Raw genomic sequence first — 20,591 nt, forward strand, 5'->3', positions numbered from 1 at the left:
GCTGGCCACCTTTACCATCAAAACACAGCTGAAAGAATTATGCCAGACTGAAGTCTCTGGCAATCTGAAGAGGCGTTTCATTGGTATGAATGAAGGAACTGATGTGCTCTTGACTGTCCCCTTATTATAAACTGTAGTGCAGCATTTGACACCTCCTATAAAAACTTGTATTTCTTGATGGCACTCTTAAGGACCAATGAATGAACTCAGTGAGACTTACTGTAGAATCATGATGAAACATTTGATTACTCATTAAGTGACATGTTTCAGTATCTCCTTATTTCAATGCCCTGAGATTTATTTTCTGAACAACAGATTGGAACAAATATGTTCTCTTTTGTTCCTGCAGCTGATATATTGGATGTTGTGAGAGAGTCTGTTCAGAAATACAAAGCTTTTTTTATCGGCAGCTTACCAGTATCTAAATCTATGGGTAGGTATTTCTTAATGACTTCTGCAACTTATGTTTATAACTGCTTCATAAATATTGTAAGGTATAATCTTGTCTATTTTATTAGCCTTTTTATAGCTATGAAATTATAAATTGAAATTGGTGGTTTATGTCAATGGTCCGACTAATGTACCCAACAAACAGAAACACCTTCAGAAACTTTGAAATCCCAAAAGCGAAACTTTACTGAGTACACCATTTCAGCACCGAAGAAAGCAAAACCAGCTCTAACTTTTCCCATGCAATCCTGCATAAAGAATAGATTTCTCCACTCCTCCCACTGAAAAGGTCACAATGTCCAATTATGAATTGTCCTTTTGTTTTGAGAACAGTTTATGTCTTGGCCTGCAGAAGTGTCCTTGGTGGGTACTTGGCTCTCCAGTCTGGAGCCTATGCATTCCATTTTCCCCTTCTCTCCCCCAGTTCTTTGGCAAGTTGAGAAGCAATAATATTCACAGGAAGCATAAGCATTCAATTGTGACATGCTAGCCCCCTGGAAAGAAGGGATACCTACAAAATATGAAACACATATTACCACCATGGGTTCATACCATTCCTCTTTACATCTCCCCCTGGTTTCTGAAGATATTTCAAATGGAACCTGTTCATTAGCCAGTCTGCCTTAACACTGTTGGCTTTAACCCATTCTGCTTCTGTCCTTGGATATCCTTTCCATTGTACTAGATACTGCAATTTCCCTTTGTAATAATTAGAATCTAGGATCCTTTTTATCTCATTGTGTTCTTCTCCCCCCATTGTGATCGGGCCCGGGTTTCTTTCCCCACCGGTCTTAGCTTAGACCTGTGATGGTGAACCTATGGCATGCGTGCCCGAAATGACACACAGAGTCTTGTCGTCTGGCACACGTGGCATCAACCATTCCTCTTCCGGGTTTCTGGCACGCATGCGTGCACGATGATCAGTTGGCCTTCATGCGAGCGGCAGTGCAGGAAACTGGAAGAGCTGGTCTTTGGGCTGATTTGACAAGCTACAATGGAATACCAGATGCACTTTTCCTAATATCTTGAGTAACCATAGCTCTACTATGACGGGAATGATTATTTTCAGAATAGGAAATGGACCAATATACTTGGGGCCCAACATCCTACAAGGTTGCCTTAACTTTAGGTATTTTGTGGATAAGTACACTCTTTCCCCCACCTTGAATTTGTTTTGGGAAGCTCTCCTTTTGTCTGCTTGTTTTTGCCCTTTTCTTGCTTTCACTAAGGCTTTCTTTACATCCTTGCATGCTCTATTTAGGGAGTAACTCCCGAAATTACTGAGGAGGGAGGCTCCTTGGGATACTTTGGCATAGGCATGAACTCCATTCCCATGGTTACCTTAAATGGGGTAAAGCCTGTGCTGCTATGCATTGAATTATTGTATGCTACCTCTGCAAATGGCAACAGTTAGACTGTTGCTAATTAATATAACAACATAGGCATTGCTCTACCACTGCAGCTTATTCTGAGGCTCCATTCGTACTTGGATGGAACCCAGAGCTAAATCCTGGGAAGACCCTATCACAGTGATGGCACTAAGTGCCCAATCTGGAATGCACATTCATGTACACATGCTGGAATACCGAAAACCTGAAGACCAGCTGGCCAGCATGCGCATGCCTGCTTTTTGGCTGTTTTGGCCATTTTTCGGGCAGTTTCAGGCCATTTTGGGGGGCTGTTTTTCAAGCAGTTTTCCAGAACTCCAGCATTCGCAAAGACCACTGAAATCCAGAAGAGCAGCTGGCGATGGTGCATGTGCCCACAGAGAGGGCTCTGCGTGTCACCTCTGGCATGCATGCCATAGGTTCGCCATCATGGCCCTATCAGATTTACGAATTCACACCAGAACTCCACTGTGAACTGTACTTGGTCCAAGCTGATGTGTTTGGGCATTCTGTGCAGTTGGTAGATGTGTTGTATGAACATCTTGGGCGGAGCTTGGGGCATGCCACAAAGTGGGCTTGCTTGGAGAACAGATCCATGACGGTCCAAATCATAATGTCTCCCCCACTTTCTGGTAGCTCCACTATAAAACCCTGTGCCTGTTTTTGAGTTTGGGGGGCCTGCCACTCCAGAATGGCTTTCACCTTCCCCGGGTGCATCTCTATTCCTTCAAATGACACCCAATACCCTAAGTAGTCCAAACTTGTTTTGTGAAATTAGCACTTCGACAGTTTGGCACACAGCTTAACTTCCAGGAGTTTCCTAAGCACTTGGTGCACTAGTCTCACATGCTCTTCTATTGTCTCAGAGTAGATGAGGATGTCGTTCAGATACATCAGAACCCCTTTGTACAAATTTTCATGCAGCATCTCATTTATTAGTTACATGAACACAACAGGTGCTCCTGTAGACCAAAAGGCATCACTTTGAATTGGTAGCACCCCAAGGGGCAGTTAAATGTAGTCTTCCATTCATCTCCCTTTTTAATCCTCATTTGATAGTATGTCTCTCTTAGGTCCATCTTGGTGAACACCTTCTCTTTGAACAAATACCCCAGCATGTCCTCCATGTTCTCCACACAGACCCCATTGATCCTGCAGAAATCCATGTGACCCATCCTTTTTTTCTTTAAACAGCATGGAAGTTGCCACTCGGGATTTCACCAGCTGGATGAATCCCCTAGCTAGGTTCTTGTCTATGAAGTCTCTTAGCTCCCCTATCTCATTGGGAGTCATTGTATATATCTTAAGCTTAGGCAATTTCGCCCCTGGAAAGATCTTAATTGCATAGTCTGTGGGGAGATGGGGGAGAAGAACAATAGATTCTTGGTAAACACTTTGATGAGGTCCTGATACTCCTTGGAGATTGCAGGCTCCCTTGGCTTTGACTTGGTGGCCACTCTCATGTGCTCAGGCGTAGCTGGGGCTCACTATGCTTCCTCTCTGAAAGTTATGGAGTCCCTGGGCCCATCACTAAGCGGTTCCTCTCTCTCCCCCAGCATACAGTCGAGCTCCACTTCTTCAGCCATGCCAACTCCAATATCATGGCTCCCACCATTTTTTTGGGCCACCATAAACCAGATAGTCTCTTTGTGGTTCCCCATTCTCAGGCTCACTGGCTCAGTTAGGTAGGAGGAAGGCAGCCCCCCTTTGAGCAGGCCATTGACCTGCTCAAATTTCATGGGTTCGCATAGCCTCCTCACTTTCAATTCTAGTCTCACTGTCTGCAGGCTGACTAAACTCTGCATTGTGAGTCTATCAAGGCTGTTATGACTCCCTTCACCCTGAGTGGGGCACTATGACCGCCCCCCAGACAGTAAAAGGGGTGATGGCTCTACTTATAATCAGGTCATTCTCCTCCTCACTGTTGCTCTCATAGAGCAGTGGTTCTCGACCTGAGGGTCGGGACCCCTTTGGGGGTCGAACGACCCTTTCACAGGGGTCGCCTAAGACCATCGGAAAACACATATTTTTGAAAAAATACAGAAAACATTAAATTATTTTATGGTTGGGGACCACCACAACATGAGGAACTGTATTAAAGGGTCATGGTATTAGGAAGGTTGACACCCACTGTCATAGAGGGTCAACTTGGCCTTGCTGTGGGTCAGAGTTCCCTCCCCCTCACTGGTTGTGGGAGAGGTCTCTATGACTTGGTGTGCCACTCACGTCTTTTCTCTCTCCTCCTTCAATGTCTTCTTGGTTTTTTCTGGGCTTGGAACCTTCAGGGTCATCATGGGCTTGGGTGCCAAGTAGGTCACAGCCCTATGGCCCTCCTCCTCACATCAGAAGCACTATCAGGGCTCAAGCTTTGGGACCTCTCTTGTGGTGGAGGAGGTAGCTGCTGGGGTTTTCTGACCCAACAAACATCTCTCTTGGCTTCTTCTTGGCCAGCTCTCAGTTCCTCCATGCCTCTTATATTCTATCAGATCCAACTCCATGTTTGTTGCCAGCTGGTACCACGTGTGAATGTCGACTGGGATTCCGCAAGTGGAATACAGCTCCTGATTCAGGCTGTTATGAAAGTAGAAGACCAGCAACCACTCTGGTCACCCCCTCAGCTTTCTGGCAAGACTCCAAAACTCACGGATGTACTTGGTCACTGGCCTGTTCCCCTGTTTGATAGTGCAGATCTCGTACTCGGCAGATCTGCGTATTGTCCCTGACTCAAGCCCAGAGCTCATCTAGGAAGGTGCCAAGGTTCACTAGCTTGGGAGGTCCCTCGCCATGCAGCTGTGTAACCCACTCTGCTTAATCTCTCTCCGGGCTGACCACTATAGCGTTCATGTAGGCGACATCTTCTGGGTAGACAGTCCATACAGGTCCATGTGGCTCCACGCATGGTTCAGGAAAAAGGCCAACTTCTCCGGTCTCCTGTTGAACGTGGCATTTATTGGCAGGGGTTCCAAGTGCCCTGGGGCAAGCCAGTATCCTGGCGGCCACTCCGCTCCATGTGGGAATGAGTGGGGTTCGAAACCCATAGCTACCAGGGGCACATGAGGTTGGCTGGCTCCCCTGTGTGGAGTAGTAGTCACCCCTCAGGGACTGGCAGTGCCCTGGCCTAATGCACCCCTCTGCTGCAGGGCAATAACCCACCTGGGACTGGGAAGCACCCAGGGATGCTGCTCCCCTAGCCACTGGCTGAGGCTAGGGCTGTGGAAGTGAAGAAGCCCACTGGGGCTTGGCTGGCTCCTGTTCTGGTGGCTTGAGCTATCTATCATGTCTCGTACCTCCATCCCCACAAATTTCTCTCTCAGTCCACTGATGGGCTGTGGCATGTGGCCAGGTATTTCTAATACACTGGCTCTTCCCATTCCACAGCTCTCGGGTGGGATCAAGGGAAATGTAGCTTTCGCCGCCTTCCCCACCACCCCTCACCATGGCTCTACGGAGCCAGGGTAGAAGGATCCAGTTGCTGCACCCTCATCCTGCATCGCCAGCTGCTCTGCCTTCTCTGCTCACACTTTAGACCAGGTCATGACTGCTTGGGAGCCAAAGTCTGCCTGCACCATTGCCGGGGCTTCCTTTGTCACACCCACCCTGGTCTTTGTCACCGTCTCTACATTTCGCTCCACACCAGACATTGTTCCCAGACTCCCCACAGTGCTCTTGGAGGTGGCTGAGTAGACTGTGCGGAACCAGAGTTAGGCAAAGTGGTTTAATGTCAACTGTCCGAATAATGTTCCCAACAAACATAGACACTTTCAGGAACTTTGAATCCCAAAAGCAAACTTTATTGAGTACATCATTTCGATACCGAAGAAAGCAAACTTTTCCCGTGCAATCCTGCATAGTTAAAGAATATATTTCTCCATTCCTCCTACTGGACAGGTCATATTGTCCAATTATGAATTGACTTTTTATTTTGAGAACAGTTTATGTCTTTGCCGATACCTGCAGAAGTATCCTTGGTGAGCGCTTGGCTTTTCTGTCTGAAGTCTGCAGCCTCTGCACTCCATCTTCCCCTTCCCTCCTCCCAATTCTCTGGCAAGTTGAGAAATGTTTATATTCACAGGAAGCAGAAGCAAATTCAATCTTGACAATTGATTTTTATGCTTTACAGGAATCATGTCAGATATATGGAAAAATGAATAATTATGTTGATGAGATTCCTGTGCAATAATGCTTTCTTCTCCATGCTGGATACACTGACCACATCAATAACACTATCAGCTCTGACTAGCAAATATCTGCAGCTATTTACTGATCCAGTAAATGGCAGCAAAGTGAAACTACTAACTAACTTTTGCAATTGAGATCTTGGAACTTTAAATGAAAATCCATTGGTTTTGTTCATACTGTAGTTTGCTCTTGAGTTAAAGACATGTTAGGATTGACAGGAAGTGACAGGAATCAGGTTGGGGCATAGAGTTGATTAGGAAATGATTAAGGAACAAAGAGTAAAATGCTGCTTTTCTTTTATGTTCTATTTCACCTTAAAAAATAAATTTAAAAATCTATAATAAATCCCTTTAATAGCTGTTTGTCAAGAAATCAACAAATTCATCATGTTGTCTTGCTATTGTGCCTATTATAAGTTTCTATAATTAAAGGTTAAAGCTGTTAGGGTTAGGTTAAAGGAAATGGTAGAAATCTCAATGTTGAAAGTTACTACATTTCTTTTGGATACATGCATATTTCTCTCACACTAGCTGTTCTCTTGAAATATCTCAAAACAGATGGTTTCTTTAGTTACCTTTCCTCATTTTTGGCCTTGGAAGGAATCTTAAGTAGCCACGGTGCCTTAACTGGAGTTCTGGAATTCAGACCCTGGATCCTGAAATTATTCTGCAGCTAATGGTGAAAAATGGCTTGGCTTATTCATTTCTTTCCTGCATTGGCACTTTAGGGATTGATGTGCTAAATAATGCCATTGAAACTCTGATGGGCAGCCGTAACCGTGAGCAGTGGATTCAAGCTGTGGTTAGTGTTTCAGACTCAGTGATGCAAGCAAATCAGACTGAAGTAAGACCCTTTGTGATATTGTACATAGTGGAATCTTTCTCTTCTCACCAAATGTCTGAGTATGACCTTGCTATCTGTGTCCTATATGTGTTATGGCCCGCTTTGTTGCATATCCCAGAAACTGAGTAATTACCCAAGAAGATACTTGACAGAAAAACGGATAATTGGAATTCTTCTCAGCACCATTGATTGAATGTTTTTACTTAGAGTAGGGATTGGCAGCCTTTTTCTGCAGAGGAGCCAGAGGCCATGCTGCTGCTACCACAATTTTTGGGTGAGGTGGTGAGCATTCTTTCTCCCTCTGTTGTGGGTTGGGTAAGTATATTTCTTTTTGGGACCAAGAGCTGAAAGATTTTGGCTGGTGGGCATATCTGGCCCCTTGGCCATAGATTGCTGACCCTGATCAGATCTTGGTTGCAAAATCAGGTAGTCCTCACAACTGGTCACTTAGTGACCATTCAAAGTTATGATGTTGTTTCCCCCCACCCCACCCGTCATATTTTGGGCACTTGGCTACAGGGCCCAGCTGTTTGCAGTGTCCATCATGTAACCATGATTTTTGAGCCATGGTGACTCAGTGGTTAGAATACAGCATTATAGGCTGACTGCCCATTGCCAGGTCTTTGATACTGATGGGTTCAGTATCAAACTTTGAATTTGAATTTGTAATATACAAAGCTAAACATATTAAAATCCAATTGACCTCCATGGGATAATTGACTATAATTGACTCCCACTGGAATCAGTGGATCATTGAAATATTCATCTTCCATCCCTCATGAGGACCCAGATTGTTGGGGGCAGCTGACATTTGGAAACTACTTAAGAGTGTCATGTAAAGCATTATGGAGCGGAATATAAATCTAAGTGCTATTGTTATTTTGGGCATTTTTTGCTGAAAACTGGCACTTACATACTGTATATTAGCAGCTTTATAGTAAAGGTATAATTAAGTTTATTGAAATCTTACTAAGGTTCCACAGTAGTTCTTTAATCTGTGCTAGCCATTTGCTGTCAGAATTAAATGATGCTGCCAAAGATGAATATTTCAATGATCCATTGATTCCAGTGGGAGTCAATTATAGTCAATTATCCCACAGAGGTCAATTGGATTTTAATATGTTTAGCTTTGTATATTACAAATTCAACTGATTTTCATTAGAATATTAAACACTTCCATTAATCTCTCTCACTGAGAACTTTAGTATCCTTAACTTTTGTTGGGGTTTGTCTATAGTTCAACCTAATTTATTAAATATAAATTGAAAACCCAATCATAAATATTAAAGGGTCATTCTTGACCCCTTATTAACCTGCCCAAGAATATTAGTTTTCAGAGATGGTTGATAAATCCAGATACAGTTACATCCTATTTGTTCCACTGGTTTCAATGAGCACTAAGTATTGCTTTCTGCAGAATGGAATTTACGGTACATTTACAAAACACAGTCCTATTATGTTGTTTTTCCAATAATGTTTACTTTTAATATATTACATTAAACTATAAACTGGAGCAGGGATATTAAACTCGATTTCATTGATGACCACATCAGGATTGTGTTTGACCTTGGGAGAGGGGGGGGCAACTCAATGCTCATGGGGGCACCTGTGGTGACTAAGTACTAAGGCAAGACTTCCCTCAGACCCTTATAACCTTCCTTCCTTCCTTCCTTCCTTCCTTTTCCTTCCCTCTTCATTCTCCTTTATTCTTCCTTCTCTCTTTCCTTATTTTTCCTTCCTTGTTCTCTTCCCATATTTTCTTCTTTCTCTCTTTCCCTTTTTCCTTTCCTGTCCCTTCTTGCATACTCAAATGCAAAAGGGAAAACATTCTCCTTTTATTTTGTTTTTGTTTTGTTAGTCCTCTGCCAGTGAAAATGAAACCCCCGTGGGCTGCAGGAGGCCATTGCAGCCAAAAATGGGGCCTGAGGGCTGCACACGGCCCTTCCAACCTCCGTTTTTGCGGGCAGAGGCAGCACAGGCTGGTTCTTTGCTGTTTCCAGGTGGCCCCGTGAGCTGGATCCAGCCTGCAGACCTTGAGTTTTGACATTCCTGAACTAGAAGTTTCAAGCCAGTGGTGGTATTCAAAAAAAATTACTACCAGATCTGTGGGTGTGGCTTGATGGGCGTGGCATGGGAAGGATACTGTAAAATCTCCATTCCCTCCCCAATCCAGGGGAAGGTTACTGCAAAATCCCCATTCCCTCCCGATTACCTGGGACTCAGGAGGCAAAGAAGATATGTGGGAGGGGTCAGTCAGAGGTGGTATTTACTGGTTCTTCAAGCTACTCAAAATTTCCACTCCCAGTTCTCCAGAACTCATCATAACCTGCTGAATACCACCTCTGATTCAAGTCCTGCCTGCTGGATGTATACACCATAATGGGATTTGTTTGGATTTGGCAGGGCATCACATTCACTGCATCACATTTATGAGGCTGATCAAGTAATTTATTTTTGTGTTAGGAATAGGTATTTTTTTAAAAAAGAAATAAAGTATACATTTGATTCCTGTGTGAAAAACACCTAAAGCTTGCAACTAGTACCTGGAGGACAATTGGGATAAATGCAATGAGTACTCTTAGTGTAATCTGATTGGATTGTTTTGTATTCTTTAAGGCTGAAGAGGAGAAAGATCCCTGCATTTGGGAATGTCAAGTACGCTACGTGACTTTTATTGGGATTGGGAGAGATGCCCACACATTTGGACTTATTGTTGACATGGGGAAACAACATTTCCAATGCACAGCCTTTTGGTGTGAACCAGATGCTGGGACCATCTCAGAAGCAGTACAGGCTGCATGTATGGTAAATGCTGTGAAAATAAAACAAACCAGAGCAGACTTCAGGAAAAGTATTAGTCTTCTAAAGAAGCTTCGTCTTAAGCTTGCATACATTTTATCTTCCTACCATTCTTAGTTCCACTGCCCATCACACCCAATACATTGTTTTCTGGCTCAGTATTCATTGTTCTTGAAATACTTGAAGATATAAAGATCAAGTATCTTGTCTAAAAGAAGAAATTATTATTGCATATTGCTATTTAGAATAAAACACCTGAAATATTTTATTCTATCTAAATGAGGACTTCTAAACCATTCTGGCAGAACCATTTCCTACAGCCTAGCTCTAGGAAAAAGAGAAAGTCAGACCTTAATTAAACATTATAGAGCTTCCTAAGAATGAGTGAAATCAATCTTTTTGTGGAGATCATTTGGTATAATATTGCTATGCATTATATCTGATAATTAGGATCTAGCCAGAAAATCAGAATATCATCAAATAATTGAACTTAGTTTTAATCACTATATAGGAGAATTATAAAATATCTGGCCAATTGCAGCTGCAGAATTTTGAATGAGTATTTTCAGATTAAGCCGTAATATTTTATATATTCAGGTTTCTCCAAATAATTTACTGGATTGTATGTCCTTACAGCATCTTGCCTGAACTTGAAAAAGCTAAGCAAGATTGAACCTAGTCACACTGGAATGGGAGACAACAAGGAATCTTAGGTTTGTAGTCTAGTTTGGGAAGTAAGGAAGAAAGACATTACAGATTAAAGCAACGGTAAACTATTGCCACGTTTTATCTTTTAGTCAACAGGAAATTGAATGAGTCTTTGCCATTAATATGATAGCAAGAAGATTTTTAGGACAAAAAAAACCACATGCTAATTTAGGTTTTTGTAAATCATGACTGGTTATGTAGTCTCTAAATTCATTGCAATTTATGTGTTTCTTTGATAGGTCCAGTATCAAAAATGCTTAGTGGCATCACGAATGAGAACAAAAAGTAGTTCACACTCCATTATGAAGCTGAAAAGGACAATGTCGCTTGATTCACCCGTTTGCTCATTTCCCATCACAGGACCCTCCTTGCAGAAAACCAGCAGTGGGGCTACAACGTGCAAGAGGGGATTGTTCTCTTTCTTTGAAACCTTCCGCCAAAAACATTCCATACTACACACTTCCTAAGATTAAAACAAAGTCTGGTGGGTCCCAGATGAGCCTTAATGGCACTGTCCTCTGATGTCCAGGCTATGAATGTAACTAGCATAATTTTGTTTGTGAAACTCCTTCACTGAAGCGAAAAACCAATACAGCCAAACAAGAGTGGATCCTAAAGAAGGATCCTGACAGATTCTGGACATGCTATGCATATTTCTTGCAGTTCTTTGCTACATAGAAACTCTGTGGGAGAGGCAAGCTTGTTGGGGAGGGGGAGGGGGGGCAAGGGAAAAGCAATGCTGCACAAAAACAATTGAAGGTGCTGTTTGCTACTAAGAGCAAGCAACATCATAATCACTGCGTAAAGTTAAAGTCTTGCTCCAATTGCCCAGGGATTGATAAGTAGGAGCAAAGCAGCCAATTCATCTTCATTCAGTAACAACCCATGATTTTTTATAGTTGAAGCTACGACATGAACATGGTTCTTTTTCTAGTTGTAGTTTGAACTCTTGGAATGTGACACTGGAAAATAGGCTCAAGAGAAGAAAAAACTATTGAATCTCTAGATACATGCTTGGATTAATATAAATTCTTGATCTGAAGTTATTCCTGGAAAAGTAATAAATAATTGACATCAATATTCTCCAAGCTAATGTCACTCAAATGTGTTTGGACCACGAATGTCAATATTTTCATTCAATAATTAATATACTAATTAGTATACTTTATCGGTCCAAGCATAGTTCTCACTGTACTAGTTTGTATAATTCCCCTTCTCAATATTTTTTTAAAAAATTTGATTAAATCTGCATTCCTTTTAACATTTGAACATCATCAATAAGTAGTGTTGCCAGTCATGCAGATACTAGGAAACAACTATTCTGAAACAAGTACCTGACCATAGTAAGCACATCAAATGATGCACATAATCCCAGTGCTTTCTAACAAAATGTTTGTAGGAAACTATGCATACATAGGTCTTGCATACATGATTGTTATTTATAACATGGCCATTCTACCAGTCTTGGAAGCATCATCGAGACTCAGATCATCATTTGATGAGCCAACATTGATGATTCTTACAAGAGAAAAATAATAAGAAGGAAGATTTCTTTTTCAAAAGATGTAATAATACCTGTTGCACTAGCATTGTGAAAATGACTACTAGATCACTAATCTATGGGATCTATATAATGGATAGATGACACTGGTAGGAAGAAGGATGGATCTGCAAATGCATTACATTTTACGTTTCCGTTTCATTCTTGATATAATTCCTTTTCTTTCTTTTAATAAGTAATTCTGGATGAAGATAGACTCAAGTCTACCTCAGTTATACTTTTTATCTATCTACATTGGTCAAATAAAGTACTAATATATATTAAAGCTATATTTGCTTTATGTTTGGTTTCTGTCTCCTAACAATTCTACTGGTGCTCAAATGAGTGGTTGAATATATATAACAGTGATGGCGAACCTTTTAGGCACAGAGTGCCCAAACCAGAAGGCGCGCACATGCACATGCCAGGTGCAGAAACATGACAACCAGCTGGTTGAGCTGGGGCTACGGCGCACATGCCCACAGAGAGGGCTCTGTGTGTTGCCTCTGGCATGCATGCCATAAGTTCGCCATCACAGATATATAGTGTAAATCCAGTCCTTTACACATGCGGTGTGTGTGTGTGTGTGTGTGTGTGTGTGTGTGTGTGTGTGTGTGTGTGAGTGACAGCCGCCTCGTTTCCAATGGGGGTGGGGAATCCATGCAAACAGAGGGAGGAAAAACGCATGGACCCCTCCCCCCAAATTGGAAAGAAGGTGGCTGTCAAAGAGAAGGGAGCAGCGTGCACCACGTGGGCTTGTCCAACAGCCGAAGAAGGATCAGGAGGTGAGGATTTGGCTGTTGGACAAGCCCACGTGGCGCGCACTGCTCCCTCCTCTTTGACAGCTGCCTAGTTTCCAATGAAGGGGGAGGAATCCATGCAGAGGGCGCGCCACGTGGGCTTGTCCAACAGCTGAAGGGGGTGGGCGGGGCAAGCCTGGTACTGACAGGCGGGATAGCGAGTGAGCGGCGACTGGGTTCACCCATCTTACCACAGGTGACGCTGGGCAGTTTACAACGTAACAAATACTTATTTGTTTTACCATTGATACCAAGTCCTGCATTGTATATGAAAAACGGAACGAAATGGATGAAAGCATTTTCTCGCTCCGTCTTTTCCTCCAAAAGGGTCTTCGCCCCTCAGAAAATCGCCTGCGACCTTCAGGAACGCCAGGACCGCCCTCGCCGGATGTAACAACCGTCACGAAGCGTCAGCGCCTTCTGAGTCGGACGGCAGGGCCACGCCCTCTCTCCTCCTCCGTGAACTCCCCCCCCACCGCCAAAGACTGACAGGAGGCCGCTACGTCATCGCGGGCGACGGGAAATGGCCTGGTGGGAGAGCCGCTCGCCATTCAGGCAAGGGCGCCGGGCGGAAGTGTGGTGATGGCGGAGCTCTATGTCAAGCCCGGTGAGCTGCGTGGCGGAAGAAAGGTGGTGGTTGTTGCGAGAGCCTGGCGGCTGATCATCTGTTTCTTTTGCAGGGAACCGGCAGCGCGGCTGGAATGACCCCCCGGAATTCTCCTACGGGCTGCAGCAGCGTCCGGCTCGTTCCAGCGGCTTGACCCAGCGGGGTCCCTTCCGGAGAAGAGTGGCGGCGGCAAGTGAAGGAAAGGAGCCCGAAACGGTGCCGCGCCCCTCCCTTGCCTCTAGCCCAGGTTGGGGACGGTTTGAAAATCTGTAAAAATCCTGCCCTGTAATCTTATTTTATTTAATTTTTAGGAGTGTGCATCGCTTTTTGTGCCTGGAGAGAGCAGATTACTTTTCCCATTCTCTTTATTTTGTTCTGATTCTTGGTTTCGGTCATGCTGGAAACTTAAGTCTTTGCGACTTGGTGAACATATGTAGCTTTTTTGACAGCATTACAGACCACCCAGTGCCTCTTTCGAGATTACTTTCTTATTTCCTAATTTAGTCTATAGCCCTGAGGTCTCCATTTCAATGTTTTTATTTATGGGCAGTTCCCAAGAATGGCCAAAATTGGGGTAATTGTATTTGATTCTAAGGGGTTAGTATTTCCACAGCAGCTATGCTTAATTTATCTACTAGCTTTTTAATTTAAGACCCATTTTTTCTCTCCACTAAAGTGGATTAATGCTGTACACATCTTTCTTTTAACACAATCTGTGTCTACTCTCTCAGTTGGATTGCTTGTCCCACAGTCTGTGAACCTGCCTCCTCCTGGACCGCCAACCTCTTTTCAGAGAGCTGATGCCACAACACCATCTGTTGTAGAAACTGACAAGGAATATGAGATAGAGGATGTGCTTTCTTCCTTGCACGAGGCTCTGAACAACTGTAGGAACTTTGTGCAGGTAAGAGAGCTACCAGCTTTTTGAGGATTTTACTATAGAATGAAGTTGTTTGTGTCTCATCATCATGTCTTACTTACTGTAACAGTAATGTCTCTGTAATTGTTTTTAAGGCAGATCTCCTCATGCCATCTCCATTTCATTTCCTGCCATTAGAGAGCTAACCTAAAGTTGTCTGTAATTGTTTTCCTATTAAAATAACATTTTCCTTCTGTTTGTAACCCAAAGTTTGCAATATTAATGATGATGTGAGTTTCATCTTTAAAAGGGATTATTGCAATTAAGGCAAAACCAAAGTTCATTTATATGACCTTAGAGGAGGGTTATATTGAAATATCAGTCTTCCAAAAATTAGTATTTGCAGCTCAATAGAGAGCCTTTTCTATCTATTGTTGCATACAAGGTATTTTTTTTAAAAAGTTCCACAACATATTTACAAAATTCTGAAGAAACCCACATCTCCTTGAAACCTGTGACAGCTGGTTTAAAATGTGGCATGCAAAATGAATTTTTAAAGATCTTTACAATGTTTACATTCAGTTCTTGTCATAAAGTCTCTGTAGATAAGCTTTAGGCACTGGCTGTACATTAGGAGGCTGCAGTGGGATTAGCTGAAAGGGTAAAAATGTATGTAAGCAAATGATTCCAGAGTTGTTGATTTGATTGAATCATAGCACTATTGAATGCTTTGCTTTTCCTGCATCTTAGGAAAGGACCATGAGAATGGCCACCTGCTATGGCTAGAATTTGTAAATATGACCCCCCCTCCAAAAAGAGATACCTGATAATAATTTGCTTCTGTATTCAGAAACAGGTTTGTGATGATATCCATAAACGCTTGGTAATTCTGCAGGAAATGTGGACACAAGGCAAATTATCTTCCCCTGTAAGAAAAAGGATGGGAATTCTAACAGAAGGTAAGGAATACACCTATAGCTTGCTATACCACAGTAGTGATTTCTTTTTGTAATCTTCAGCCTCAGCTGTGTATTGTGCTAGAGGTAGCAGAAATATTGATTTAATAGAACTGGCAAAATCCCATCTGAGGGAACTCTGCACATACTTAAACCAGAGCAGTTTTCTTAGCAATGTGTGATGCTGCTAGAGGGTAGTTGACTAAGATTATTTTGTCTGTTTATTTTTAGCTGTTGATTATTGTGGAGGCAGAATCTATTTTATTACTCTGCCTCAGGTTCCTAATGAAGCCTTTTGGGTTTTAAAGAGAATTTGGAAATGTCCCTCAAGCTCTTTGACAACTTTTCATTGTTTGGAATTGAAGGGCAACAGTAGCATTGGCTCAGACTGCACCACTGTGGCTTCAGAATGCCATTGGAGGAAGTGAATACAAATGAAATTGGATAAGAGCCCTTAGTAACCCTTTCTGTGGCCAAAAGAGCAGGAAAATATCACTAGATTTTTCTACTCTTATTCAGTTACTGTTAAGAGATCCTGTTTTAGTTGACCCAATCCTTTTGGGGGAAAGTGTCAGGAAACACCTGCAGGGCAGATATAAGAGCTTGAGGTTAACCATGGAATTAAAGGATAGAGAAGAATCGTAATATTATAAAATCTGGAATATATGGTACAATTGGCTGGAAGATAGACATAAAGCTCCTATATAAGAATTTATATATATATGTAAGATTTATATCAAAAAGAGAGAAAAATGTATATATTTGTAAATATCATTATAGTTTAAATGAGTATATAATACATAGTATAGTAATCTATATAATTAGAAATTATGTTTATATGAGTGACATTGATACAGAAATTCTGTAACAAGTGGAATTGTGTTGTTTTTAATGTTGAAATGTTTAATAATTCTTTTTTTAAAAAGAGCTTGAGGGCATCTGATGGAAAAAGTCACTTAGGTTTGCTCTGAGTAGTGAAATTGACTGATCTTTTAAAAAAAATAATTTTATTGACTGTTTTAATCTTTAAAAACAAAGAAAAACACCACAAGAACAAACAAAACACAAAATATACATAACAATATAAAGTAATTTTGCACCCTTCTGTATCAGCTTTCCTGTTTAGCCTGTATAATTCTCCATTCTGCATTGCCTTCCTATTACTTTAACCTTGTCCTGTAATATAACAACAGTAGTGCTAACACTTATAATAATATTGATTATTTATATCACCATATATTTACATTCGCTATCTTCTGTTTTGGCTTCTGTTTTCTAGCCACTTATAAATTTTATTCCATATTTTATAGAAATCTGATTCTTTTCTTTCTTTTAGTTCTATTGTCATTTTTGTCCATCTCAGCACATTTGAGTACTTTTCTGATTATTGTTTTATCTGCGGGTGCATTGATTTTTTTTCCAGTTTTGTGCGAAGTTGACTGATCTTATCTAGTTGTTTGGGAAGAGTTTGAGCCAATTGATTTTAAGGAAGTGGTCAGAATCCTTAGGGTTTGGTTCATGTGTTTTAGATCCATATCATTCCTGCCTAGTTAAGACCTAATGGGAGACAACATACAGTTCGGCAGTAGTGAGGAGTTAGTCCCACCCACATTTATGGTAGCAATGATCCGTCGGCTTTTCAAAAAACCATTGCTGGACCCAAAGATACTAGATAATTTTAATCTTGTCTCCAGTCTTCCCTTGTAGAGGAAGGTTTTTGAGTTGATGGTCAGATTACAACTTCAGAGGGTCCCAGAGGAAAGGATTACTGTTTTTGCACAGAATCCTCCTGTGTGCAAAGTATACATGTTCTTAGACAGAGAGGTCCTATTCATGGAGTCATGCATGCTTTGGTCACAGTCTGCCATGACCCTGCAAACCACTTAGAAGCTGTAACTGCTCCAAAATGCAGTGGTGCAGATAGTTATGTGTGGTACACCCATATAGCACATTTCCTAAGCTGCATGGGCTTCCAGTAGCTTCTGAGAGCAATTCAAGCTGTTGGTTATTACTTATAAAGCTGTTAGAACTGCTTGTCTCCAACCATTTTTGCACATCCCACAATATCTGACAATGCAAGTGTATTCCAGCTCCCTATTGTCATCTGATGGGATCCAGGAAATGTGCCTTTTCTGCCATAGCACCTGTCCTCTGGAACAATGTATCCTCTGAGCTTGGGATGGCATGATGGCCATTCAAAAGGTGCTGAAGACTTGGTTCTTCTCTAATGCAGTGAGCCAAGCTGTTGCATCAGCCAGTCATTGGTGATGCGATTATGCGCCTTTGAGAAATTCCAAGTGTGATGTGCTTGTTTTAAAATTGTTTTGGGATGTTTATGGTTATATTTTATAGATTGAAAGCAACTGTATAAGATTTGAGATGCTTTTTTACTTTTTTTCAGAGCTCAAGAGTCAGCATTGGGATGAAGCTGATGAGATTCATCGCTCCCTAATGGTGGACCATGTTGCTGAAGTAAGCCAGTGGATGGTTGGAGTCAAAAGGCTTATTGCTGAAACAAAGAACTTGCCTGGAGGAGATGCACTGCAGTAGAGCATGAGCAAGGAGTCAACCTGTTTGGACCTGAATGCTTATAAGATTTACCTGAGCCCAGGAACTTGCCAATATGAAAATGGACCATGTCTGAAAGGCAACCTAGTCCAGGGAGATTTGACTTCTTAACCATTAGAGGAATAACTTTATTTTCTTAACATCTGTCTAATCAAAAGTTGCATTTTCCAACTTGATCACATCATAATCAATGAACATTTTTTGATTGAATTTAAAAAAAACACTTGTTTAAGAAGTGTACCTTTTTGAAGAAGATGACAGATTAAAAACAACAATTTTGCAAATACTGCTTTTAAATTGTATAATGAATCCTAAATGCCATACTGGTGTTAACTCTAAACAGTTTCTTCAGATAGCTACTGTAAAGTCTTCCTGTTTATTTTTCTTTTCTCAATAAGTATGTTGTTCCATGTTTGTCTGCAGAATTCACTTCACCTTCTGTTCTCTAAAGTGTGCCTGTTGAAAAGAAAAGACAAAGGAAAAAAAAAACTGTTTTCTGTTTTTGAGCAGGGCTCAGCACTAAAGAGGAACAGATGTTTACTAAAATCAGGAACAGATGTTAAAAATAAATTTTAGAAAATCCTTTTATTGGTAGACTTTGTTCTTATTTATTTTATATGGCTGTATTAAAACCATTTTTCATTTTATTATTCATTTAACTGGTTGCCTCTGGTATCTTTTCTTTTGTAACTGATAGACTGGAACAGGAATAGTTGCTGTTTGCCTAGTGTTTCTTATTTAAAACATCATAAACAAAACCCTGAAATAATTTTTACTATTTTATAAAATATCTGGAGACAGGTTTATATGGCAGCAAAGGAATTCATGAAAAAAGTTTAGTAAACCAGAGTAATTTCATGGGTCCCTGCACAGAAGAGTGGGTGGTCCTTGAGGACTTCGTTGCCCCTTGCATTCTATGGGGCTTTTATGGAGGGATGCTGTCAACAGCTTTTTGCTTTGCCAGCATTCAACATTTTTGATATTGTAATTTATCCTGGATTTGACAGGTAGCTTTTAATATAAAATAGTAGCAGGTATCTATGTTTGTTAAACTGAAAGTTTCAGAGAGGCTATTGTGCTTGGTTGTATGTGTGTATGTGTATGTCTTGCATTTATAATCAATGCGATTTCTAATTAGGCCATGTCACAGGAATTCTGAAAAGCTAGTTTCTATTTGGGTTTTTTGTCCTGGTAAATTTGTAATTGGTCTGATTCAAAGAAGTTCCAAAGGAGGTAACTTTTATTGGTCTTTTTTGAAACACCCTCCCCCTACTTGGTTAATTCACAAGGTTTTTTTTCAGTTTAGTGTAACATAAGGTTCTTTTTAATCTTCATATTCTCTTTCTTCTTGTTAAACTTGTTCAAATGTTTATAAATCTCAGTAACTTCTTTCAGCCATGCGTAGACTGTGTTTGTAAATGTAATTTTTACGCCCATTACATACCAGTAAGTGTATGGCTACTGTTGTTTTTTTCTGTTCTAGCCAGCAATATCTTTCATATTCTTTCTAGCCAAGTGTGAATACTATGTTTTGTAGTTCAAATATAGATCTACAGTTGCAAGATATATGATAAATTTCTAATAATGAAAATGGATTACTGCCATCCTTAGATGATTGAATCATTTCTTGGATACCTCTTGATTTATAGATACATTTTCCAGTTATGCTTCTCTAGCAATACTCCAGACTTGGCTTCCATAGGCTTGTCTCCAGTGCTCGAAAACTTTCATGCAGTTATACTCATGCTTGCCTAGGAGTTATAGTGCCCTTCATATTCAGATCATCATTTATCTAGTCAGTTACTGTGGTCATATTGATTCAATTAAGATTAATTGCCACCTGAGTGCACAATTTAGCTGTTAGGTGAGTTCACCTCAGTTGCCTGATAGATCTGTTATTTCCAGAGGGCACTTGGGAAGTTTCCTAAACATCTGATAAACAGTTTTTCTGAGGACATGGTAAGCCTTTGGCGACAGAAACTGATTCAAACCCCTGACAGAATTGACTCCATGTGGCTTTTTTGATTCCTGGGTGTCCTTCACTTAATGGCATCCCAGGGTGTTGAAAGAGCTGCCAGATGGAACTACTGTAATGCACTCTACATGGGGCAGCCTTAGAAGAGCATTCGGAGACTTCAGCTTATCCAGAATGCAGCCGCGCGAGCGATTGTGGGTGCACCTCGGTACACCCACGTTACACCTATCCTCCGCGAGCTGCACTGGCTGCCTGTTGGACTCCGGACGCGCTTCAAGGTGCTAGTCGTTACTTTTAAAGCCCTACATGGTATCGGACCTGGGTACTTGAGAGACCGCCTCCTGCCAATTACCTCCCTACGACCAATTAGATCCCACAGATTAGGCCTCCTCCGAATACCATCAGCTAGCAATGTCGACTGTCGACCCCTTTTCTGTGGCTGCTCCGGCCCTCTGGAACGATCTCCCCATGGAGATTCAGACCCTCACCACCCTTCAGGCTTTCCGCAAAGTCAAGACCTGGATGTTCTGGCAGGCCTGGGGCTGATGAGTTCCCAGCCCCACTTGAATTGTTGTGATTGTTGTGTAGCTTTTAATCTGTTTTTTCTATCTTGTTTCTGTCTTGTTTGTTTTTTGTATCTCCCCCTTCCCCACTTGTTAGCCGCCCTGAGTCCCTCGGGAATAGGGCGGCCTACAAGTATAATAAACATACAAACATAAACATACAAACATACTGAACAAAATCTTTCAGAGCTCCTGCAGCATAGCGGAACTTCCAGAGGTCTGGAAAAGAGTTGATGTGGTTGCAGTTTTCAAAAAGAAAAAGTGGGTCCAGGAAACTAGATCCAATTAGCCCAAAATCAATACCTGGAAAAATCCTGAAAAAGATAATAACCAAGCAGCGGATTTGTGAGGACTTT

General features: G+C 41.5%; 2 protein-coding genes across 2 annotated transcripts in view; both read left to right on the forward strand.

The window, feature by feature from the left end:
• Positions 1-12,145, forward strand: part of APBB3 (amyloid beta precursor protein binding family B member 3) — a 54,250-nt gene extending 42,105 nt beyond the window's left edge. Inside the window, exons 11-14 of the mRNA XM_032219177.1 lie at positions 350-433; positions 6,745-6,860; positions 9,477-9,665; positions 10,607-12,145. Coding sequence (XP_032075068.1) covers positions 350-433; positions 6,745-6,860; positions 9,477-9,665; positions 10,607-10,834 — 617 coding nt within the window. The 3' untranslated portion in view covers positions 10,835-12,145. The remainder of the gene's footprint in view (positions 1-349; positions 434-6,744; positions 6,861-9,476; positions 9,666-10,606) is intronic.
• A 765-nt stretch (positions 12,146-12,910) lies between these two features.
• Positions 12,911-18,285, forward strand: SRA1 (steroid receptor RNA activator 1). The gene is made up of 5 exons (XM_032220307.1): positions 12,911-13,314; positions 13,388-13,561; positions 14,046-14,218; positions 15,024-15,132; positions 17,531-18,285. Exons 1-5 carry the CDS (start codon positions 13,290-13,292, stop codon positions 17,677-17,679), a joined length of 630 nt encoding a protein of 209 aa, XP_032076198.1. The 5' UTR covers positions 12,911-13,289; the 3' UTR covers positions 17,680-18,285.
• Positions 18,286-20,591: the final 2,306 nt, after the last annotated feature.

This window comes from Thamnophis elegans, chromosome 6, assembly GCF_009769535.1.
Source record: "Thamnophis elegans isolate rThaEle1 chromosome 6, rThaEle1.pri, whole genome shotgun sequence".
Taxonomy (NCBI): Eukaryota; Metazoa; Chordata; class Lepidosauria; order Squamata; family Colubridae; genus Thamnophis; species Thamnophis elegans.